This window comes from Marmota monax, unplaced genomic scaffold (assembly GCF_021218885.2).
Source record: "Marmota monax isolate L192 unplaced genomic scaffold, Marmota_monax_Labrador192_F-V1.1 WCK01_AAM20220418_F8-fsc00714, whole genome shotgun sequence".
Taxonomy (NCBI): domain Eukaryota; kingdom Metazoa; phylum Chordata; class Mammalia; order Rodentia; family Sciuridae; genus Marmota; species Marmota monax.
This window is the reverse complement of record NW_026694034.1, coordinates 120,314-145,187: the sequence shown is the minus strand read 5'-3', so window position 1 is coordinate 145,187 and position 24,874 is coordinate 120,314. Positions and strand designations below refer to the sequence as shown.

General features: G+C 41.1%; 1 protein-coding gene and 1 long non-coding RNA gene across 3 annotated transcripts; one reads left to right on the top strand and one right to left on the bottom strand.

The window, feature by feature from the left end:
- Nucleotides 1-2,412: 2,412 nt before the first annotated feature.
- On the bottom strand, nucleotides 2,413-22,150 carry LOC124106468 (leucine-rich repeat-containing protein 37A). 2 transcript variants are annotated; one of them, XM_058585483.1, is made up of 9 exons: nucleotides 19,791-22,150; nucleotides 16,830-17,054; nucleotides 12,801-16,250; nucleotides 9,949-10,020; nucleotides 8,886-8,957; nucleotides 4,366-4,415; nucleotides 2,901-2,952; nucleotides 2,678-2,820; nucleotides 2,413-2,576 (listed from the first exon to the last, which is right to left on the bottom strand). In XM_058585483.1, coding segments are annotated over exons 2-6 (3,645 nt in total). In that variant the 5' UTR covers nucleotides 16,832-17,054; nucleotides 19,791-22,150; the 3' UTR covers nucleotides 2,413-2,576; nucleotides 2,678-2,820; nucleotides 2,901-2,952; nucleotide 4,366. The 2 variants fall into 2 exon arrangements, with proteins under 2 accessions (XP_058441466.1, XP_058441465.1); XM_058585482.1 differs by lacking the exons at nucleotides 16,830-17,054; nucleotides 19,791-22,150 and having other exon boundaries at nucleotides 12,801-16,633.
- LOC124106471 (uncharacterized) lies at nucleotides 17,048-18,129 on the top strand. Its single transcript, XR_006856079.2, has 2 exons — nucleotides 17,048-17,365; nucleotides 17,574-18,129. It is a non-coding gene; the product is annotated as an uncharacterized LOC124106471 (long non-coding RNA).
- Nucleotides 22,151-24,874: the final 2,724 nt, after the last annotated feature.

The window sequence follows — 24,874 nt, the reverse complement described above, 5'->3', positions numbered from 1 at the left end:
CTAAAAAATAAATAATAATAATAATAATAATAATAAAAGGACCAGACACCAGGAAAAATCTCTGACCCAAGAGTAGAGGAACTCTACTCCCCTGCACTCATTAACCAAACAAGCTGCATGGTCTATCAAGCTGCTCACCTCTGAGCAAGCACCTAGACTTGACTGTTCAGGGTTAGCTGGTGGGGTTGGCAGGGAGCTCTGCACTACAATTTCAGGCTGAATGGGAGCTGTCAAGGGAAGAATGGGCAGAGTTGATGTGAAGAGTTGCTATGGGGACAAAAGGTGAAAGGACATGGAGGATCTCTGTTAATAAAAAGGAAGAGGGTGATAGGAACTGAGGCAACTAGAGATGGGGACAGATAAAGACTTAGGAATGGGGTTTCCTCGCGATGGTAGAGGAGGGAAAAGAAATACATAATGAGCTAGGAAGGTAAGGGCAAAGTCTGTGAAGAAGCTACACATAAAATTTGGGAGAAGGCTGAAAGAGGAGTTAACACAAAGCGGGTGAGCTCAACAGGGCATGAGAGGAGGAGAGAGGTAGACGTTTGGGATAAACAGACCTTAGGGGGCTGGGTAGACATTGGGAGCTGGGGATGAGAGAGCTGAGCCAGAAAAGGGGAAACATGAATGGTGAATTTAGGGGAGGTTTGTGCGGAGTATTAGGATTGCCAGGGGGGTTGTGGGGTGAGGATTAGATAAAAAGGAGGTAAGGGATACGTATATCCAGATCGGAGTTGCAACTAGGTTAAAGAGAGGTCACGAGTGAGGCTGCATTTATGCAAGACCGGTGGTAAGAAGATGGGAGCAAGAGCTGAGGTTGGGTCACGGGTAGGAGAAAATGGACGGAACAGGCCAGCGGTGGCAGCGCGGACCGAAGGCTACGGTGGGAGCCCGGTGCGGGCTGGGAGGGCAGAGGGCTCCGAAGCCGGACTGTCTCGAGGCAACCAAGATCTCTGGGATCACCGGGAGGGCTGGAGTACCTACTGCCCGTTGGCTCGATCGGCATCAACTGAGCGACTTTGGGGTAGTGACTTAGCCTCACAAAGCCGACGACAGTCCACTTGAGTAGTACCAATAATACCCACTCTTAATACCTACTCTTCCTTTGCCTCCCGAAGGCATCAGTCCAACCCAGTGGGTAGAGCCTGGGCTCAAATTGGAGCCTTCCTCCTGGCTTTTAAGAGCCGGGAATACACACGTATTTTGAAGGCACCTAATACCACGTGATCACCTTGAGGTTTCTCTGGGCAGTCTCATGTGTTCAACACAATCCTGAAGACCTGAAGCCCAGGGGTTCGCTTTTCCTCTTCCAGCCTTGTAGTTGTTTGTTTTCTTGAATAAAAGGCTGAGATGATCCCTTAAGTTTGCTTCTGGCCTGGTCTTTTTGTGCTAACAGGCACCAACTTGGACCCCCACCTCTGCAGAGAAGCCTCTGTCCCTCTCTCTCTCTGTTCTATTCTTTAAATAAAACTTTTTGTGCTTGCCTTGGAGTTTCTTGGGTGTTCAGTCTTCAACACTGGGGGAACAGGATTCAAACTTGATTCTCAACACAGGTATCACTAAATGTGATTTATTACCAACTTTGTTGCTAAAGATGGGAGTGGAGAAATGCTTGCATCTTTTGCAAATTATCACTTGTAATCCTGTAGTTGTGGATGGTGCTGGATGAGGCCGGAAGTGGGTAGGTTTGGGGTTGGATGGAGTTGAAGGGAGCTGAGTACACATGTGACCCTAAGTGGGGTCAGGAGAGGCTGATGCAGTCCATATGAATGGAGAAGTAGCTTTATACATGTTTTCCAAAATAAAAGCTCAAGGAGGAAAATCTAGGGAAATTACTGCTCTAGCATGTTCTTTACCCTATCCTGCTAGATGTCCAAGGGTCAACATTTTAAAAATGAAAAACCACTAAACCAATATTAATTTTCTACCAGCTTTTAAAGGGTGGAGAATCCCCTACGAAGACAGGGTATATGTTTGCACATGATTTGAAGGCTTGGGAAGAAAAGCACAGCTTGGCCCCACAGTGCAGCAAGTTCAATGATTCAAATATTCTGGCAACCCCAATACCTGATGAGAGGGGCCAGAAGGTGGAAGATCTTCATGGGCATGAGGTCAACTAAGTTTCAAATGATTGGTTCTTGAACCAGAAAGAGCGCACCAGAATAACTGGTATTTTATTTAGAAATCCACACTCCTGGAAGATGATGTGTTTTCTGGCCCTCTGAAAGATGATTATTTACACTGGGGCATGAGGCCTAGAAGCTCTTTCCAACTCTGCACACACTGCCTCTTACAGAAGCATGGCTGCCATAGAGGATTCTAGCTCTAGACCAGCTCTACTTGCCTATGCCCTTGTTGTTTATATACACATATTTAACTATTTACATGTTACTTTTTACCACATGGCTAGGATTGGTTGTGAATTTTGCACCGTTTAATATGAGAAAAAAAAGTATTTTACAAGCACTGATGAGAAGCCAATATTAGAAAATAAAATTTGCCAGTCGCTTGAGGCAAGACAGATTTACTCTCCGCCGCCCTCAGTAGGAGCAGAGGTCTGTGATGGGGCTTCATCCCTGGGAGAAGAACAAAGCCAAGGTTGTTACTCTTGAAAGGAGCAATTAAGCTTTTCCTTACCTCTTCACTTGAGAATTTTATATCACCCCCAGTCACTTACCTAGCATCCTTATTGAAAATCTCATCCTCATCAGAGGAGTCCTTGTCATGTAGCTTCTGTGCCATGTTTTTCTTACGTGTGGCATTGAGAGGTCTGTACGTATCTCTAAGCCAAAGTGGCCACCTTTACCAGAAAAAGCCCTCCTAGAAAACAGAAAGTGGAACATTAATTCTGCTTCCCGCTGCCTTCCCTGGCCACAGCACTGGGTTCTCTTCAGATTTACCTGATTTTCACTTTCCGTTGAGCTTCTCCTACACAGAAACCCGAAACAGCTCCTGGGGGGAAACACATGCACAAGACAATTAGTGATGGATGCCATTTTTCATGTCTTTTTGTAATGTGCACCTTTGGTCTTTTTAGGACAAAGCCTATACCTTAGTTCATAAGCACAATGAGCAAAATCATGCTAGACCTGGGGTCCTAAAAACAATTCCCTGCATGCTGGGCTACCAGAACTCTCTATGTATGTTCCCAAAGAGCCACATGAGCATAGGCAGGATTAGCAACTCTGCTTACCCTCTTGGCTAAGTACCTTGTACAGTACACAACCATACTGGGCTGAAGTGTTTTACTCTCTCCAGAGCCTTTCACATCAGTCCTCTTTGGACTTAAATCTCAACATGTATCATCATTTTGGGGTGGGGAGCAGGGTGGCTCTTGAGGGAGAAGGTGTTTCTATTTCCTAGCTGCTTTATCCTACAAGTTGTATTACATCAAGTAAATACCAAAGTCCAATTAGTAAAGTTGTCTAGCTCACTGATTTCCATATTGCAGGCTGTCACTTATGATTGAGTTGTAAAATCAGTTTAGACATATACATAACAAAAAAACAATAGGAAAAAAAACCTGTGCATTGTTTCAAACATTGCTGATGTTTACATTGAAATGTGTCTACTAATTCACAATATCAAATGTTGCTCACAGCCCAAGTGTGGGTATAATTAATGGAGAAGTACCTAGCTGGAAAGGAACCATTTTCTGACACTAACTGTGATCACAGGGTAAGATATTTTCCCTTTCTTATTCTCCGTTTCTTATTATAAAAGGAAGAGACAAACTACTATTTCTAAGCTCCCTGTTAAAATTCTATGAAATCTAGGTAAAAGGAATAGAGAGTGGGGGTGAGAAGGTGACCAGTAAGGCAAGAAGGTAAAGTTTTCCTACCACCTGGAGGAAGGACTCATACATTCTACTTCTACTTCCGCCAGCCTGGAAGGGGAATAGCACAGCACGCTAATGACCCAAGGTCTTCCCTGTCCCTGAAAGCCTCAAAGAAGGGCTCCAGCTGAGTCTGATGCACGTGAACAGTGGGAGCAGGCACAGCCCAAACCTCTTGCCCTCCACTCTCTTTCCTTAAGGACTGGAGACAGCAGATGCATCCCTGCTAGTGCCTTTGACCTCAGCAGGCTGGGAAACTAGTTTTCCTGGAGCCAGGGGAGACATGAGAGGAAGTATTCTTCGTGCCTTTAGCAGTTTCCTCACTGTTAAGATTGAAATAGATGAGTTCTAAAATTCTCATTTAGGGGCTGGGGTTGTGGCTCAGCGGTAGAGCGCTCGCCTAGCATGTGCGATCCTGGGTTCGATCCTCAGCACCACGTAAAAATAAATAAAGATATTGTGTCCAACTAAAAATAAATATTAAAAATAAAATAAAATTCTCATTTAAATACTGCCAGGCTCATATTTACCTTAAGGACTTTTCTTCATCATCTTGTGATGCTGTTTTATGGGAATAAATCTGTTTTGGAAGAAAATACTGTCATAAGTATCACAATGACCACTAATCTCCAAGTCTCTATTCATTCCTTATATTTATTTTAAGTCTTATCTACCCAGTGAGATAATAACTTTTCTGAGGGCAGGAATTCTATCCTTTTAATGGTTCTCTGACTCTTCCATAGTACCTAGCTTAGGGTCTTGCATGCAGCTGGCACTTAATATATTTTATTGACTGTTTTAGATAAAATCCAACAGATAATTCCTAATAAAAACACTTAATAGTAGAAAAAGAAAGAACTACTTAACTTGATAAACATGTCTGCCAGAACTTTAAACAACAGTGTCGTTTTAAAATCAAGAATAAGATTAGGATGCCTGTTATTGCTGCTGTTCAACCTCATTGAGGAGGTCTTAATCAATGCAGTATGAAAAATAAATGAGGGCATAAATGGGGAAAGGAACTGAAACTATATATCAAAATGGATTCTACTGTCATGTATAACTAAAAAGATCCAATTAAAAAAATCTATGTAGTGAAAATACTAAAATTCAGCTGGATGTGGTGGCACACACTTATATTCCCAGCAGTCCGAGATATTAAGGCAAGAAGATCAAGTTTAAGGCCAGCCTGGGTAACTTTGAAATACCCTGTCTTAAAATAAAAAATATTTTTTAAATTTTTTTATTGTAGCTCAGTGGTAGAGCACTTGCCTACCATGCGTGAGGCACTTGGTTTACCGCATAAAAATAAAATATGGAAGGAAATGCTTCCTTTTAAAAAATAAAAATAAAAAAGACTGGGAGTGCAGCTCGGTGGTGGAGTGCCCCTGAGTTCAATCCCTAGCACCACAATAAATAAATAAATAAATAAATAAATAAATGCACATTAAGAAGAAATGAATATATGGCATGAGATTACATGTTCCCAGAATGTTGTAAAGATGTTAATTCGCAAATTCATTTTCAAATTCAATCTAGTCCTATTCAAATTCAAAGACAGTTTTTTTGTTTGTTTGTTTTTGTTTTTATTTTGTTTTTCTTTTGGCAGAGAAAATATATAAGAATAGTAATGAAATGTACGAAATGATCAGGAGAGCAGGAGCTTGCCCTACCAAATATATAGCTTGAAATATGTTATAAAGCAACTGGAATTAAGTGGTGTGATGTTAGTACTGGTATAGAAAAAGACACCTGGATCAATGGGAAAAAAGAGTCCAGATAAAGATGGTATTTTACATCAGTGAAGAAAGAATCAACCATTAATTAAAATAGTTTTAAGGGCTGGGGTGGTGGCTCACTTGCCTGGCATGTGTGAGGCACTGTGTTAGATTCTCAGCAACACATACAAACAAACAAACAAACAAATAAATAAATAAATAAATAAAGGTCCATTGACAACCAAAAAAATATTAAGAATAAAATAAAATAGTTTTGAAACAACTGGGTAATCATGTAGGGGGGGGGAAAGATTCCCTACTCCAACCATACTAAAACAAAACACAAATTCCAGAAGGATTAAAAATATAAATAAAAATGCAATGTTAGAAAAGCACTAGAAGAAAGTATCTGAAATCACCTTTATTCCATGAGGTAATAGAGACCACTGGTTATAACAATAGCTCATCCATGGCCACAAGGCAGTGCTGGTGACAGAGGTGGGTGGCTTGACTAGAAACACACCTACTCTTCACAGCCCTCCCCCTTGTCTTTTTTCTTATGGATTTATTTTCTTAAGGACTAACATATTTAGTATAAAAAAAGTTTTATAAATCCATGTTAGTCCTTACAATGGTTTGCAATGGTTTTCTTTGTATTTCAACATTTCAAGTATTTCCCAGTATTTTTGTCTCTTAAGGAGGTGAACAGGCTTTGTAATAGGAGCTGGAATTTTGCTCTTGGTTAGCCACTGAGGTCAGTTGATCTCCTTCATTTGTAAAAGAGGGTTTATAATATTATCCTACAGGATTTTTGTGAGGATTAAATAAAATAACATGTGGAAACTGTTTGTTCTATATGCTTCACATCCATACATACTGTTTGCTAATGGGCATCAGAGATAGGATGGTCACATCTGCTAAAGACTGCTAAAGGTTTCTGCCTGTGCTATCAGACTTAGGAAGCTCTTTTCCATCAGGTTATAAAAAAAAAAAATATTGCTTCTATTTTCTTCTACTACTATCATGATTTCTTTTTTTTTTTAACATTTACTGAAATATGTTTAAGGTGAAAAGTAGGCATCTTTTATTACTTGCTCCTTCATTAGGCTTCTATTACTATTAATTCATTTTTTCTCCAGTGATTTGAATTTTTTTTTTATATTTATTTTTAAGGTGTAGATGAACAAAACACAATGCCTTTATTTTTATGTGGTGCTGAGGATCGAATACTAGGGAACAGTGTTTGGCATATTCTTTTGAGCTCTTTTTTATTGGTTAGTGTTTTTTTTAAATAAATGCAAAATATATATATGCTAACATGAAATAATTAGCTAACAAAGTATTACATAGTAGAAATAATGAAAAGTCTACTCCATTAAGCAGTTATCTCATTTGTTTTCTCCAAACCTGGTTTGTAAGGTTTGAGGCAGAAGTGACTAAAACCAGCAATACAAAAGCAGTTGTCCCTGAGGGCCTAGGAGGTTTGATAATTCAAAGGACTACTTTTAGTATCATGTGAAGCTCTTTATATTCACTTCTTTTAAGCCTTCTACATCTGAAAAAAGAATATATTTACTAAAAACATCATTAGTTAGCTTAATAGGGTTAATGACCCACACATATCTAGATACCACAGACAAAGGATAAAAATCAAGCTTTCACAGCAAAGAACCTAAATTATCTTTAACCAGATAAAAATACTATGTAAGTGTTCCCTCCTTGACAATAATAATAATAGAGAGATTTTAATTTTGTGATTAATGAAAAGTTATAGGCAGTTCTGATCTGCTTACTTAGTGTAAACGTTGCAAGCTACACTATTTAACCATCATTTCAAATATCTATTTTCTGGAAGGGGATACTGAGATTGAACCCAGGGACAATTTAAAACTGAGCCATATCCCCAGCCCTTTTGATTTTTTATTTTGAGATTGGGTCTCACTAAGTTGATTAGAGCCTTGCTAAATTGCTGAGGCTGGCCTTGAACTTGCAATCCTCCTGCCTCGGGCTCCTGAACTGCTGGAATTACAGGCATGTACCACCATGCCCAACTTTTTCACATTTTTTATTGGTGTATTATAGTTGTACATAATGCTGGGATTTGTTGCTACATATTCATACATGCACACAATGTAACAATAAACTTTGGCCAATATCATTCCCCAGCACTTCCCCCTTCTCTCCCTTCTTCTCACCCCTTGGTTCCTTTCCTCTTTTCTACTGATCTCCTTTTGATTTTCATGAGCCTCACTCCCATCTTTCTTTTCTTTTTTCCTCTCTAGTGTCCACACAAGAGAGAAAACACATGACCCTTGACCTTCTTTATACTTCTGTGTTTGGCAAATATCTATTTTTAATGAAGGTATGCCAATTCCTGCATTGAAATCCTTAATACTGCTTAGTAGTATTGCTACTACTACTAGCTTAGTAGTCTTGAAAATATTATTATGTAATTTACTTACTTAGTTATTTTGTCTTTTTTTTTTTTTTTGTTCCAGGGATTGAACTCAGGGGCACTCAACCACTGAGCCTCATCCCCAGCCTTATTTTGTATTTTATTTAGAGCCAGGGTCTCACTGAGTTGCTTAGCACCTTGCCCTTGCTGACGTTGGCTTTGAACTTGCAATCCTCCTGTCTCATCCTCCTGAGCCACTGGGATTACAGGTGTGCGCCATCATGCTGGCTAGTTATTTAGTCTTTAAGCATTAATTTAATTCAGTTTAATTGTTAAAACATTCTGAATTAATGGCATTCAAATGAATATAGGTGGCCTATTTTTTTTCTCTCCTGTAGGCACCAAACTGAGGTTAACTTTAATTCCCTCTGTTCTACTAATCCAACTTTTTAAAACCTTATTTGCAAAGGCCAGATAGTAAATATTTTAGATTTTGCAGGCCACATACGATCTCTGCTACATATTCTTTCCTATTTATTTTACAGCATTTTAAAAATGTAAAAATAATTCTTAGTTAATGAGCTGTATAAAAATTGACTGTGGTTTGGTTTTGATCCATGGGCTCTAAATTAGATATAAATACATGTAAACACTTATAAAACAAGGTTCATATGAGTGTTAGTAATTGCTCTGATCTTATTACCACTTTTCCACTGTAAGTGGAGTTTTTTTTTTCCCCATCCGTATCTTGTCTATATAATTTTTAAAACTAAAAATGCTTAGGAGGTATTTAATGCTGGAGATGGGTTAAAATCTATACAAACTTACACAATCACAGAATTTAATTGCTGGAAGAGATTTTACAGATTATCTAATATGAACCCCTTATTCATTAGATAACTCATAACTCACAGATAAATATGATTAACTAACTTACAAATACTGGAGGGATAGCAGGCCTTCAAAGGAATCTTTGTGTAATTCAGTCAGGGAATTTTCACTGAGAATTCTGAAAGATGAAAAGGTTATTTCTGGACCAAAATTCAGCACAAAGATGGAGAATATCCAGTGGTAAAACAGTATGAGAAAATGAATGCTGTCATATTCTCTTGCCAGGAGTATAAAGTGGCATAACCTTTTTGCGGGTAGCTAAAATTTCATATCTACAATAGTCTTCACCCCCCAAAATCTCATTTCTATTCTATAGAATTATATGCCCATGTTCACAAAGAAGTATGTTTATTGACATTATGCATGTAAACAGGAAAACCATATACACTCTAAACATCCATCAGTAGGGGAATTATTTTTAAATAAACCATGATATGTTCATATGATGGAATATTATGCATGAGTTCAAATGAATAGGGTAGGCTCTGTGTACTAAAAAGAAACCTGACATATGATGAAGTGAAAGAGTCAAGTTGCATGAATGTTACCATTTATGTAAAAAAAGATAATAAAACCATGCAACAAACCTATTTTGCTATATGTAAATATGTGTGTAGGCAAATGCATGGGGAAAGATCCAGAAGGTTATATATACCAAACTCAGAGTAGTGGTTTCCTCAGGGGTGGAGGGTTAGAGCACAGGGATGGTCTCACTATACCTGTTATTTCATATTTACTCATTAAGAATGTAATTATGTATTACTTACAAAATGGAAAATAAATTTAAATTGTTTTTTACTTACTTCAAAGAGGGTCCACGAAATTGAATTTTTATTTATTTATTTATTTTTTGCTGTGGTCCTGGGGATGGAATCCAGGGCCTTGCTCATGCTAGGCAATTACTCTACGTACTACTAAGCTACAAACCCAGTCCCCATGAAATTTAATTTTTAAAATAACCACCAAATTTCACTCAATACAGGCTGAATTAATTTATGGAGGGGAAAACCTTTTTCTAACAGTATTGACCTCAACATTCTAGACTAAGAAGGATCTTACAATGCATTTTTTTTTTTTTTTGTATTCATGTTTGGAGAGAATATACTCACAGTTTCTCAGCCCAACGGTAAGATTTCCATATGTTTTCTTCAATGTAAGAAATAACATTTCCTTGGAAATTCCTGTGAAGAAACAGTTTATACCTTTGAATAAGTAGGGAAAAAAAAGAACAGAAAAAGTAAAACAATCATGGAGAACATTCAAATATAGAAAAAACAAACAAAACAAAAACCCAGCTTTCTAATTTTCAGAACTATCAGCTTCCCGGTTTCACAATAAGATAATAATGTGAGCCACTGGCACAAATGATAAAGCAGAAGTTTAACTTCCTATCTGTCAAATTTCAACAGAAAAATGGCAAGAATTTACCATATTAACAAATATGAATTAAGAAACACATTGCAAGTGACACCAAAGCTTTGCCTAAGTGCCCTCTGTTGAAATATCTCCAGGTATTAGGAGGATAAGGACAATTAGAAATCACAGGAACTGGGCTGGGGATGTGGCTCAAGCGGTAGCGCGCTTGCCTGGCGTGCGTGCGGCCCGGGTTCGATCCTCAGTACCACATACAAACAAAGATGTTGTGCTGCCAAAAACTAAAAAATAAACATTAAAATTCTCTCTCTCTCTTTAAAAAGAAATCACGGGAACTAATGTGCTGATGTGGAAAGATCTCTTGAACATGTTGCATAGAAAACAAGTATGAATCAATGTTTTTTTTCTTTTTTAAACTTCATCAGGGAAAATTGTGCATAGAAGAGAAAGCAGAAAGAAAGACACACACCAATATGTAACAGGGGTCATCTTATGGGTGGTAGGGCATGGACAACGGGTGAAAAAGGACAGAGGTATAGATTTTCACTTTGATCCAATATACTTCTGTTGACTTTTTTTTTTTAAATGTGAGAATGTATCTATGAATGACATGTTTAAAGAAGCTGTTAAATTATGTTCAGTTTCAACTCTGCAGATACCTTCAACTTTTTTTTTTAAACTCTGTCCTTATCCCTTAGCAATAACTTTTCTGTTTATACATCTTTACATAGACTTTTTCTTGGCATTTGGGGTTGGAGGATAAGCCTGCTCATCTAGTGGACAAATGCCTAGTGGACATTTCCACTCAACCAGAAGCCTTCGGAGGGCTTTATGTTCCCCACTAAGAAATGGCTAAGACTGAACTCATTTCTCTCCAACTGGCTTTCCTTCCTGGTGTTGTTTTCCACCTGCTACATCACCAGCATTCTCATTTTTTATCCAGGACAAAACTCGTGGAGCCATATTTTATTTTTCTCTTTTCGATACACCTCATCCCCTAACTCTTTTAGTCAATCATTAAAGCATTTGTTATTCTTCTAAAGCTCCCAGGATTTTTTTCCTTTTAACAGACTAAAGTCAAACCTTAAAATGTTTTTAATATCTTACTTTTAAAACCTGGCATTTTTATTTGTTATCAAACAGAATAAATTGATGGAATTTGATTTTTCTTGTTCTAACTTTTATTTGTCCTTTTTAGTTATGGCAGTAGAATGTATTTTGACATATCATATACACATGGAGTATAACTTCCCATTCTTGTGGTTGTACATGACGTGGAGTTACACTAGTTGTGTATTCATATATGAACATAGGAATGTTATATCTGATTCATTCTATTGTTTTTCCCATTCCCATTCCCTCCTCCTTCCCCCACTCCCCCTTGCGCTCCCAGGATTTTCTTTCTACTCCCATCACAACCACTCTGATTAAGCTCCTTCTTGCTTTACTCATAGATTTTGCTAAAGTTTTCTAGGTGGCCCCATTGAATTAAGCTTTCTCTTCTAGATCACTCTAAAAATGGATTATAAAATTATCTTCCTGTTTTAATTATTTTTATCTCTTGCTTGAAAACTTTCAGTGGCTCTTCATTTCTCACTGTGTAACTTTCAAACACCTATAGTTGATATTTAAGATTTTTCATATTACCTTTCATTGATTCTAACCCAATACTTTGTAGGCCTACTAGTCTACCAAATCCTGGTCATTCTTGCAGCCATTCCTTTGTGTAGATATACTTCCTGTTTTTTTCTTTAACAATTATAGCCACTTTCAAGCACCAGGTAACATTTGAGCCTATCTGTACAGCTTTCCCAACATCCATACCTCAGTAATGAAAGATTATGAAGAATTACAGCACCTGTGGTCTGCATCCTCTTTTAGTACTTAATTATATATCATCTCCATTTTTAGTCTTCTTCCCACCTATCATTTTCGTGTTCTGTAAACAATGTCATATTTCTGTGGCTCCCATAGTACTTAGCCCTCAGTTGGGCACAAAATGGATGTTATATGAAAGCCAAGGCTAAGATGAATTCTGGACATAACTGAGGGACTGAATAATTATATTAACAGCTAGTATTCTTATATGATAGGCACCGACATGAGTATTACATGTACTCTCTCATCTAAATTTCACAACAATCCTATGAACTGGTAACTATCATAATCCCCATTTTCCAAATAAGGAAACTGAGACATAGAGCTTTTTTGCCCAAGGTCACAATGCTAATAAATGAAAGATCTGGGTTCAAAGTCAGGCAGTCTTATTCTAGAATCTACTCTTAACCACTTGGTTGTATCATCATTAATGAGTTGTAAAGCAGATGGAGCAAAATGGTAAAGCTTAAGCAATGATATGATAGGGCTAAATAAAAATGGGTAAGAAAATAAAGGATGATCACAAGTGAAAGATTGGAGAAAGGACACAAGAGTAAGAAGGAAATAGAGGATATGGAGAAGTTGACAAGCAAAAACTAAAAGCAAAAAGTCAGTCAGTGTGGGTTGGGGAGATGAGAAAGGTCCCGGAGACCCTTGAGGAAAAGGGTAGGCAGAATTCAGAGCACAAATGAGGAAAGGTGATTCTTACAAGACTGTGAAGGTGCCATTGTAGCTGTAGGGCTCTAGCACAGGCACTCGGTGGAGTTTCTGCATTGGGGCGAGACCAACACACAACAGTGTCTCATCTTGGCAGGTACAGAGCTCACATATACTAGTGTTCTTGGTGACATTTTCATCCTTTTCTGTGGCATAAATTTCGGGGAAATGAGTTGTGGTTTGGTCTGGCTCCACTTGTGCAACTGTGAATTCAGTCATATTTGTTTGCTGTGAAGTTGTTTCAGTTGTTGAAAGAGTTGTAGGAGTTGCAGAACTTTCAGTTGCCACACTGGGTAGTGGAGTCAGGGTAATTGTCACGTCTGGAGGTTGAACTCCAACACTAGAGGACTCCGACACCGGAGTTGTACTTATTGTTGGAAGTGTAATCTCATAATATACAGGAGGTTTCGCTATAATCTCTTTATATGGCTCTGGAAGCTGAATTGGCTTCCCCGGCAAGGTTTGAGAAGACGCAATATCAATGTTGGGTTTTGAAGTTATGGTAATTTCCACTTCAAAAGATTGAGCTATGACTGAAGTTTCCTTGTGGTTGATTTGAGGATTTGTAGTCTTTTGGTATGGACGTGGAAATGTCACATCAGGGGGCTCTGGAGGAAGATTTGTAGTTTCCAGATCTAGATGTGGAAATGTTGTCTCCGGGGGTTTTGGAGGAGGATTTGTAGTCCCCTGGTGAGGACGTAGAAGTGTTACCTCATGGGGCTTTAGAGGAAAAGCTGTAGAATGTTTAACTCCCACATTGGGCTCTGGAGTTATGGGGAGTTCCACGTCGTGGGGCTTTGGAGGAAAAGCTGTAGGATGTTCAACCTTGACATTGGGCTCTGGAGTTATGGGGAGTTCCACATCCTGGGGCTTTGGAGGAAAAGCTGTAGGATGTTCAACCCCCACATTGGGCTCTGGAGTTATGGGGAGTTGCACTTCCACAGGTTTAAATGCGAGGCTGGGTACTGTTGAATAATGAACTTGATTCTCAGTTAGGACCTGTGGCTGAGTTGAAGTTTCTTGTGTTGGAATCATTCCTTCTTGATACTTTGGAAGCAAAGTTGAGGTTTTCTGCATGGTTGGAAAAACAAATACGGGGACCGTTGGAAGAGATATAGAGAACGTTCCAATAGCTATAGGGAACGATGAAAGAGCTACAGGCTTCTTCTTCGCCCTAGAACGTTTAGTGGGTTTTGGAGTCGAGGTGAGTTCCAGGTCCAAAGGTTGAAATGTAACACTGGGTGATGTTAAATCCTGAGCTTGATTCTGACTTAGGACCTCAGTTGAAGTTTCCATCTGAGTTGTGGTTGCTTGTTGGGCTGAAGAAAATCCAAAGTTTTCAGGGAATCCTGGAGACTGGGAAGGGGCATTCGACTGGGTTGGATAAAATGTAACTTGCTGGGTGGAAACTGGCTCAACTTCTTTAGTGGCTTCTGAAGGTACAGTAACTATCAGAGCCACATGTTGAACTGTGGTTTTAGGCAAATTTGAAGACCCACTTCTGAACATTACTTCTAGATCTTGAGGTGAAAATGACATGGAATCACTGAAGGAAGCAATAGTCGGGACAAATGTGGATTCTGGAGGTTTAGTTGGGAGTGTTTCCTGGACTGGTGGAAGTTCAACACTCACGGGGGGCGTTGAGGGCAGAGATGAGCTCTCCTGCTGACTTGATAAAGATTCCTCAGGCAGCTCTTCAAGCTGACTGGGGACCTCTTGATCAATTGGAGGTTGTTCCTCCTCTAGAGGGGGGCTTGGCTGAGGTTCCAACTGCTCAGGGGACACTGAGGACTCATCTAGGGTCTCCTGTTGCGCTGAAGTTTCAACCTCACTATTCAATTCTGGAGTAGGAGACTCAGCTTGATCAGAACCTAGAGAAGAACCTGTCACATCCTCACCTTCTGGAGATTGACCTACATCGTTAGGGAGCTCTGGAGGCACAGTTGGGGCTTCAGGCTGGGATGCAGAAGGTCCTGACTCATTAGTTGGAATTGAGGGAGGAACTATAGCCTCACCATTGATCATAGAAGTTCCCACCTCTGTAGTGGGTTCAGGTGTTATAGTCATTAGTACATCTGCAGGTTCACCGGTCACACTGGGCAAGTCTAGAGATTGCACTGGTACTTCCAGCTGGCTTTCAGAAGACTGGTCCTCCCCAGGAGACTCAGAAGGCTCAGTTGGGGTCTCTTGCTCACTGAGAGAAGGTTCAGTCTCCACAGGAGGGCCCGGAGGCTGAGCTGGGGTCTCTTGCTGGGTTAGAGAAGGTTCTACCTCCTCCGCATACTCTGGAGGCTGAACTGGGGCCTCCTGAACTGGGGCCTCCTGAACTGGAGCCTCCTGAACTGGAGCCTCCTGAACTGGGGCCTCCTGAACTGGGGCCTCTGGCTGAACTGGGGCTTCCTGAACTGGGGCCTCCTGAACTGGGGCCTCTGGCTGAACTGGGGCCTCTGGCTGAACTGGGGCCTCCTGCTGGGCTAGAGAAGATTCGGCCTCCTTGGTAGGTTCCGAAGTTATGGTAATTTCCACATCTGCAGGCCTACCTGTAACACTGGGCAAATTATAATAATGAACTTGATCCTGACCTAGAGATGGAACTACAGGTAGAGTTGGTAGAGTTTCAGCTATATTCTCCATAGGGGACTTGGGAGCTTGAACTGGAGTCTCTTGCTCAGCTAAAGAGGGTTCAGAGAGCTCTGAAGTCTGAGCTGGAGCCTCTTGTTGGGTTGATGAAGGTTCTACTACTTCAAGACCCTCTGAAGGCTGGGTTGGGGCCTGCTCCTGGCCTGAAGGAAGGTGAATCTCTTTATCTGCCTGCGGAGTTACGGTAACGAGATCTGCAGGTTTACTTGTGACAACCGGCTGAGTGTCACTTCTTAGAGATGAAAGCTTATGATGCATTGATGCTTCACCTCCTAGAGCCTCCTGGTCCTCAGGAACTTCTTGCTGGGACGAAGAGGACTGGAGCTCCTCAGGAGTCTCTTGGGCCTCCACAGAAGGTTCAACCTGGTCAGGAGTTTCTGGAGACTCCTCTGAGTTCTCCTGGGATTCCGGAGGTAGGTTGCCAGAAGAAGCTACATCTGTACTTGGATACACATAATCATCCTGCAAGTTGTTCTGAAGCTGAAGTTTTGCAAATTGCTTTGGAGTTCCACCAACAACTTTAGCAAATCTCGGATGCTGAGCTACATCCTTCTTCAGATTCAGTGGTGAAACAATAAACTTTGCTGCTTTTGCACTCTGACTATCTAGAGGTGGAACAAGTACTTCAAATGACTGGTGATCTGTAGACTGATCCAGATTGACAGTATGAAGCTTACTTTTGAGTCGAGCATTGGAACCAATTCTGGGAGCCTCTCTTTCGGAATTAGTTTGTCTTGATGCAGCAAACTGATCTTGAACAGCAAACTGATCCACCTCTGGGGCCGGCTCTCCAGGTGAAACCCTGCCCAAGAATGGAAGCAAACTGTCAGTTAACTTCCGTGGTGAGTCCAACATCTGGGAGCGAGCAGAGGACCCCAGGTCATCAAAGACTCCCGGGTCTGCCGGGGGTGTAAGCGCATGGGGCGATAAGGGTGGGAGTTCAGAGGAGAGCAGAGACCAGGGCTTGATAGGCCCTGGGTGCTCAGCGGTCAGCTGGAGAGGGTCCTGGGGCGACTCCAGAGGCTGAGCTGCCTGGACCAGCAGCCACAATGGTTGCCACGTGAGGAGAAGCCCTGGTGCCCAGAGGCGCAGCAGGGACATGACGTGCGGAGGCTTCGGGGCACAGCGACCCAGGCCAATGGGGCGCGGGGCGCGCCTGTGGGAGCCTAACCGTTATGGCAGCCCCTTGAGGCGCGCGCCTGGGAAACCTCAGTGGCCCCGCCCCACCCTTTATTCATGACACCTTGATTATGACACCTTTATTAGGCTCAACCTTTATTAGGCTCGCTCAGACCGGGAGCCTTTTCCCACAATCAGCCAACCCAAGCTTCCCTTCCCCAAGCAGGGGCCACAATCGACCCCCACAGGCCCCCTCCCCTACATCGAAGCAGGATCTGGGCCCTAGATGTGGGTGGCACCAGGACTCTAGCAGCCCATTGGGTGGGGGGCGGCAGAGATTCCCAAGGAAGTCACAGGACTGAGCCTCTGGGGATATTCAGTAGTGCTAGTCCAGTTCTGGCGGCCTGAATTCTTCCTCTTCCAGGCTGAAATCCCAGAGATATTCTTCCTCCCCTTGGCTATACTGCTTCCAAGAGAAGCAAGTGACCTGTAAAACGAGGGCCAGTTAGGTTAACAGGCAGACTACACATTAAGGTTATTTATTCCAAAATGTTGCCATTTGCTCTAAACTCTCTATCCTATTTCATGTTTGATAATTAATTCATCACTCTGTTAGGCTGGGGCTACCATTGAAATCAGTGATGACTCCGAAATTTCTGTAGGAGGGGTTTTAGGCAGTGGGCAATTCAGTCTGAGAAAGGGGTGTGAATCCGTGTGGACAGCCCTTTACACTGGCATGGGAAAACATCTCCTTCCCACCTTGGCTCAGGTAGGCGTGACAACACCACTTTTTTAAAGGTGACTTTTTTTTTTTTTTTTTTTTTTTTTAAGAGAGAGGAGAGAGGAGAGAGAGTGAGTGAGGAGAGAATTTTTTATTTAATATTTATTTTTTAGTTTTTGGCGGACACAACATCTTTGTTTGTATGTGGTGCTGAGGATCGAACCCGGGCCGCACGCATACCAGGCGAGCGCGCTACCGCTTGAGCCACATCCCCAGCCCCTAAAGGTGACTCTTGTGCACATATCTAGAGAAGGCAGGATGTTAAAGCCTGCAACTTAAATAGTTTTCTTGAAACACTACTAAGACTAGAACCCAAATGACTTTTTTTTCAGAGCCCTTATAGTAATCTGTTTTATTACTTATTACCTGACACAACCCTAGTGCATAAAGATGTGTCATCTTCTTATTCCCAGTGCCTTGCATATGGCTGAGCACATAGTAATGGTTTTCAAAGTCACCTCCTTAAGGGGTGGATCTGCTCTTATAATGGGATTTCTACAGTCAGTGTGGATTTACTTCCTTTCACATTTCACAGGAAGTGAGACTTCTTAAACTTAAGTTTCCTTAACTGGTTTTATTTAAATTGAACTAAAACTTTTACATGGAAATAACTTAAAATACTGTTTCAGAATGCAACCCACTTCCTCTGCCTTTTCAAAATAAAACACCCCACATTTTTGAAGAGAATCATATAATTGAAAATCTCCAAATTAATCCCCCCGCCCCCCGCATAAAACATATTTTTGTGCCTCCCCCAAATATCTTATACATAGTAAATAATGCCTAATCTAGAAATTACTTTGGCAACTTACTCCCTAGTTAAGGGCTTTCATATAATTGATTTACAGAAAGGTTCTTCAGCAAAATATTCTACTTGAGTATAGGGAGATGTTGAGATTTAGGTAACACACCACATTTTGGAGGCATAATAGTTCTCAAAGCTACAACACAATCAAACCTAAGGCTGTAGTTACTCTGTTGCCAAATCTCTGTGATCCTACTTGAGGGAAAATCTAAAAAGACAAGCAGCCCACTTTCTCTAACTCTGGAAAGGGAGCCTAGCTCCTCTTTTGAGTCTGTAACTACAGTAGTCCCTTGAGAGGTCTCAATTCTACTCTCTAAACTTCAAACAATGGGTCAGGAAGTCCATAAATCCCCTATAATCAAAAGCAGTTTTAGAGTTTCATTTTTCTAAGACTGATACATGATGAAATGCTGAAGTCTTTCAATAACACTGGTTTCTTTTCTTTTCTTTATGGTACCAGGGCGCTCAACCACTGAGCCATATTCCCAGCCCTTTTTTTAAAAAAAATATTTTTAGCTGTCAGTGAATCTTTATTTACTTATATGTGGTGCTGAGAAACAAACCCAGTGCCTCACACATGCTAGGAAAGTGGTCTACCACTGAGCTATAACACCAGGCCACCTAGCCCTTTTTTTAAAAAAAATTCTTTTCTTTTGAGACAGCGTCTTGCTGAGTTGCTTAAGGCCTTGCTAAGTTGCTGAGGCTGGTTTTGAAATCGTGATCCTCCTGCCTCAGCCTCCCAAGCTGCTGGGATTACACGCATGAACCCCGCACCCAGCCCACTGGTTGTTTTCAATCATGGCTACACTGACTATGGAACCCCTGAGCTTTCATCTTCACAAGGAAATAGCTAACACTTAGGAGGTATTTACATTCTCGGAGAAGGTTGTTAATGCAGCTGAACCATTATTAATCATTTTAGTGGCCTGTAACATTCATAGAGGTATGTGTAGTCTCACCTCTAATATGGGTTTGTAACTTGGTGAGTGCAGTTCATCTAAACTGCTTTTTAAGTCATATTCTCAAGCAGGAGCTTCATGATGGGTAGACAAATAATTTATTTTTCCATATTTTTATTGGTGCAAAATAAAATTTCTTTGCTCTCGGGCTGGGGATGTGGCTCAAGCGGTAGCGCACTCGCCTGGCATACGTGCGGCCCGGGTTCGATCCTCAGCACCACATACAACCAAAGATGTTGTGCCCGCCGATAACTAAAAAATAAATATTAAAAAAAAATTCTCTCTTTACTGTCTGTCTCTCACTCTCTCTTTAAAAAAAAAAAAATCTTTGGGATAATAAGCATCCCATCACCTCTGGTTCAGTTCTCCCTTTGGTCCTCAGCTTCCTCATTTCTAAAGTGGGAATCACAAACAGTTTTGAATGGAAAACTGGCATGGAAATTTGGATAGAATGAGGTAAGCATGTAAAGTACAACCAACTTTGGCGCTTCAGGATCTGTAGAATCCTTTGACTGGATGGGTAACAGGGCCAGTAAACCAAGCCTCTGCTCAGTAAAGGGATTCCCTGACTCTTAGAACTCTCTAAGGACGTGCCCAGGCTGTGGGTAGGAAGAGAAGTCCTTTGAGTACAGCCTGGTCTCCTCTCTCGTCCCTCCCACCCTGGGACCCAGGCCAAACCTTCACAGTCCACGTGGCAATAGTTTTCTGAGTGACTCTGATAATTGTTGCACCAGTAGTGGCTGTTGATCTGGAAGATGCCATAGTCAGTGCTGCCATCTGCATTTTCATTTATCTTTGAGACGTTGAACTTGCTTTCCACAAAAGCCAGGCAAATCCCTTATGATGGGGAGAAGAGAATCAGGATTTAGGGAGGACCTAGCTGAGTGCGAGAGAGATGGCATAGAAAGGAGGATAAGGATTCAGAGGAAAGGAACAAGATCTGGGAGGCTAGATGGAACTGGAGGGCTGGAAATGATCATGGGCATCTCATCTTATTCTTTGGTCCCTCCAGCCACCAATCAATATAACCAGCCATTCATTACCCTACCATCCACCCATGCTTTCTGATTTCTTGAGTATCTACTGTGTGTCAGGAAATATGCAAAGCCTAACAAGGGAAATTAACTGGGTCAACTATAGATGTTGCTTTCAAGGAAATTTTAGTATAAGAATGATAATATGTACCTTAAAAACCACAAAGCAATGTAAAAAAGAGAAAGTGTTGCAAGACAGTTGCACAAATTCCAGACCAAAAGGGAGATGTCCCTGCCACACAGAGACATGAAACCTTTGCACCAGCCATTTCCTGTGTCTGGAATTGTCTTCCTCTGGCATTTGGTTGATCAGATTTTCCATTTCATTAAGCACTGCTCAATGTCACTTCCTCAGAGAGTCTTTCCTTAAGTTCTCCATCCAGAACAGTCAGTGTCACCTGTCACACACCCTACTACTTTATTCTTCTTCATGCATTTATCGCTACCAGATGTAATACTGTGGTGTGTGTGTGTGTGTGTGTGTGTGTGTGTGTGTGTAGGGAAGCGGATTTGTTTGTATCCCTAGACTCTGAAACAGTTCTTGATATATAATAAGTGTTCAATTAATAATTTTTGCAGGAGTGTGAAATGCTGGGAAAAGCTTCCTGGCTTTGAAAAGAAGAACAGGAGACAAAGAAAGATGGCTAAAAAGCATGGCACTTACAGTCATTCAAGGAGTAACCCTCATATACTGATGTGGATGTTAAATACCCCCTTTACTCTTAGTAGAGCTGGAATTTGAACCATCGTCTCTTTGGTCCTGATTCCACCACATATTGATCCCTCAGCACCAGGAGACCTCCCTGTGCTCCAGTGGGGTAGCCGACATACCCCAGGGTCTGTTACCCACTGGGCCGGCAGGGAGCAGTTGGAGATGGCACTAGGGGGTTGTGATTCTCCAGGTGCCTTTGGCAAGACTCCTCAGTTGACCTGAAACCGACGATTGTGAAGCAGGGCAATTTCCAGGGTCAGATGCTGTTGAGAGCCACAGCCAAAGGGGCCCCAGCAAACTTCCAGCTGCCAGCAAACTTCCAGCTGCTGGCTGATGATTGGCTCACAGCGGCCCCAGCAACATCTAGCCGATTGGCTCCTCTGCGGTGATGCTCATTGGGCTGTTCCCCTGCCCTTTCAGACCACGGAGCTGCTCATTGGGGGACTTTTTTGGCTCCGCCCACGTGACCCAGCCAATCGGCCTCAAGAGCAGGAGGATTGTGGGAGGTGGAGAGAAGCTTGTGTGGGAGAGGGAGGCTTGTGGAAAGCCGGTGGTGGCAGTTGAGGCTCTGAGGGTTTTTCCTGAGAGGCTGTTTTGTTTGGCATGTGTGGTTCTAAAAATAAAGTTAGTTTCTTTTGACAAGTGGCTCCTGATTGTGCCCAGCCAGACTGCAGCATTTGGTGGCTCGCACGGGGAGCGACTGAGGGTAAGTGAAACTGCTCGCCCCTGAGGGCAGGGCGAGAGGATGGGTAGCCATTTTAAGATTCCTCTTTTATTTTGCTTCACTTTTGTTTTAAGTTGCCTGTCCCTGGAGATGAGTGAGACGGAAGAAAAACCGCTCACATCTGAGGAAAAACTATTTACGTCTGAGGAACAGATAAGGAGAAAGGACGGATGCACATGTCAGGAGGATAGAAAGGCTATAATGACTTTTTGTTGTTCCCTTTTTATTTCATTCTGTCTCGGTTTTGTTTGGCGTTATCTTGTTGGGTTGTATTATAGTAGAAATACGGGATCAGAAATTAGTAAAAAACAAACTGAAAGAGTGTTAAGTAAATTGTTAGAGGAAGGAGGCATCTCAGTAAAATCAAGAACAATCAGGGCATACGTTGATACAATACAAAAATGTAGCCCATGGCTTTTTAAGGAGGAGTTGTTAAATATATCACAATGGAACCATCATGGTGAAGATTTAAAAAGAGTAGAAAAGAAAAGCCCAGGGACTCTGCCAGTTGGCACATTGCCATTGTGGACATTCGTATCTTGTTTGCTTAGTCCAAAGCCTTCAGTTCAGACAATGGTAGAGGAAGGAGAAGACATAATGATTCAAGTAAAGGGAAGGTCTCTCAAGTTAGTCAGACAGAGGAAAAGATTCAAGTAAAAGAGAAGGCCTCTCAAGCTAGTCAGACAGAGGAAAAGATTCAAGTAAAAGAGAAGGCCTCTCAAGCTAGTCAGACAGAGAAAGAAAGTGTAAAACAGAAAAAGCCATCAGGGGGAAAGTTACAACAGGAGACTGCTACTAACACCTTTCTATCACCAGAGGGTGTAAGTGTCCAATCAACAGCACCACCTCTACAGGAGACTGCTACTAACACCTTTCTATCAGCAGAGGACGTAAGTGTCCAACTAACAAGGCCACCTCCATATGCTGGGAGGTCCCCAACCCCCGCAGTTGATAGTTGGGATCCTGAGACAAGATCTCAAATATTAACGTGCCCTGTATTTGAGGCAGGAGGGCAGCGAGTTTACCAAGTTTTAAATTTCAAAACAGTGAAGCAGCTAAAAGAGGCTGTAACAACCTATGGTCCTCAAGCACCCTTCACTGTAAGCATGGTCGAATCCATTAACAACTTGAACATGACGCCAGCAGATTGGGCTAATATGTGTAAAGCTGTGCTAAATGGAGGACAATACCTGTTATGGAAGGTTGCCAATGAGGAATTTTGCAAGGAGACGGCTGGGCGAAATGCAGCAGCCGGTTATCCTCAGAGAAATCTAGATATGTTGTTAGGAAAGGGACCTTATGAGGATCAGCAGCAACAAATTGCATATGGTCCGTCCACCAAAAATTCAAATACGAGTAGATCAACTCAAATCACTTAATGACTTTCAAAAGTTATTAGGAGACATAAATTGGATAAGGCCTTATTTAGGTATACCAACAGGAGAGTTGGGACCTTTATTTGATATCCTAAAAGGTCCATCAGATCCAAATTCACCCCGAATGTTAACGCCTGAAGCAAGAAAGGCATTAAAAATCATTGAAACATATATGGAAAATATGCATTTGGATAGAATTGATATAAGTTTGCCTTTATTATTTATTGTACTACCAACAAAAAATATTCCTACAGGAGTATTTTGGCAAGAAGGTCCATTATTATGGATACATTTATCTTATTCTCCTAACACTATTCTTACTAGGTATCCTGAGGCTGTAGGACAATTAATACTCAAAGGAATAAAAGCAGCAAAGGGAGTGTTTGGAATTTCTCCCAATAAAATTATTACTCCATATACTATGAATCAAATTGATGAGTTAGCTAATGAGTTAAATACTTGGGCAATAATCATGTGCAAATCTAATGTTTCATTTGATAACCACTTACCATCTAATCCTTTATTGTCTTTTTGGTCATTGCATCCTGTAATTTTTCCAAAAATGACAAGAAAAACACCTATCATGAATGCTCCAAATATATTCACTGATGGGTCAAATAATGGTACAGCAGCAGTAGTTACCCCTGATCAAACTTTTACATTTTTAGTACCCAAACAATCAGCTCAAAAGGTAGAGCTTAATGCAGTTTTACAAGCTTTTGTGATGTTTAAAGATTCTGTATTTAATTTATTTTCTGATAGTCAGTATGTAGTTAATGCTATAGTATCTCTTGAAGATGCTGGTAGGATTTCCCCTTCTTCTACTGTTTTCTCTTTGCTTTCCACTATACAAAGTCTAATCTGGGACAGAAAAGATCCATTCTTTATAGGACATATCAGGGCACATACAGGATTGCCTGGAGCCCTTAGTTTGGGCAATGATTTAGCAGATAAAACTACACATGACATACATATTTTCTCTACACTAGAAGAAGCTATAAATTTTCATAAAAAGTTCCATGTCAATGCTAATACTTTACAAAAGCGTTTTAAAATAACTAAGGAACAAGCTAGACAAATAATAAAACAATGTCAAAATTGTGTGACCTTTTTACCACAAGTTAATCTTGGAGTCAATCCTAGAGGATTGATACCTAACCATATTTGGCAGATGGACGTCACACACTTGCCAGAATTTGGAAAATTAAAATATTTGCATGTTACAGTTGATACTTCTTCTGGATTTTTGATGGGCTCCCTTCATGCCGGAGAAAAAACTAAAGATGTTATAGCTCATTGCTTACAAAATTTTGCCACTGTGGGTGTTCCAAAACAGTTAAAAACAGATAATGCCCCTGGTTATACTTCTACCTCTTTTAAACAATTTTGCTCAACATTTGGCATTACTCATATAACAGGAATCCCATACAATCCACAGGGACAAGGCATAGTTGAAAGAGCTCATCAAACTATTAAAATGTACTTATTAAAGCAAAAAGAAGGAATTGGGAAGGGGTATATATTCCCCAAAGATAAACTTAAAATAACCCTTTTTACTCTAAACTTTTTAAATTTGGATTCATCAGGACTTAGTGCTGCGGAAAGGCATATGTGTCCAAAAAATGTACATAAGCCCAAGGTACTTTGGAAGGATATTCTAACAGGACAATGGAAAGGTCCTGACCCAGTAATTGTCTGGAGTCGGGGGTCTGTTTGTGTGTTTCCACAGGGAGAACAGCAGCCGATTTGGATTCCAGAGAGATTAACCAAGGTCCTGACCCAGTGATTGTCTGGAGTCGGGGGTCTGATTATGTGTTTCCACAGGGAGAACAGCAGCCGATTTGGATTCCAGAAAGATTAACTAAAGCGATTTCTACAGACCAAAAAGAAGATGATTTGGCTCAAATCCATAACAA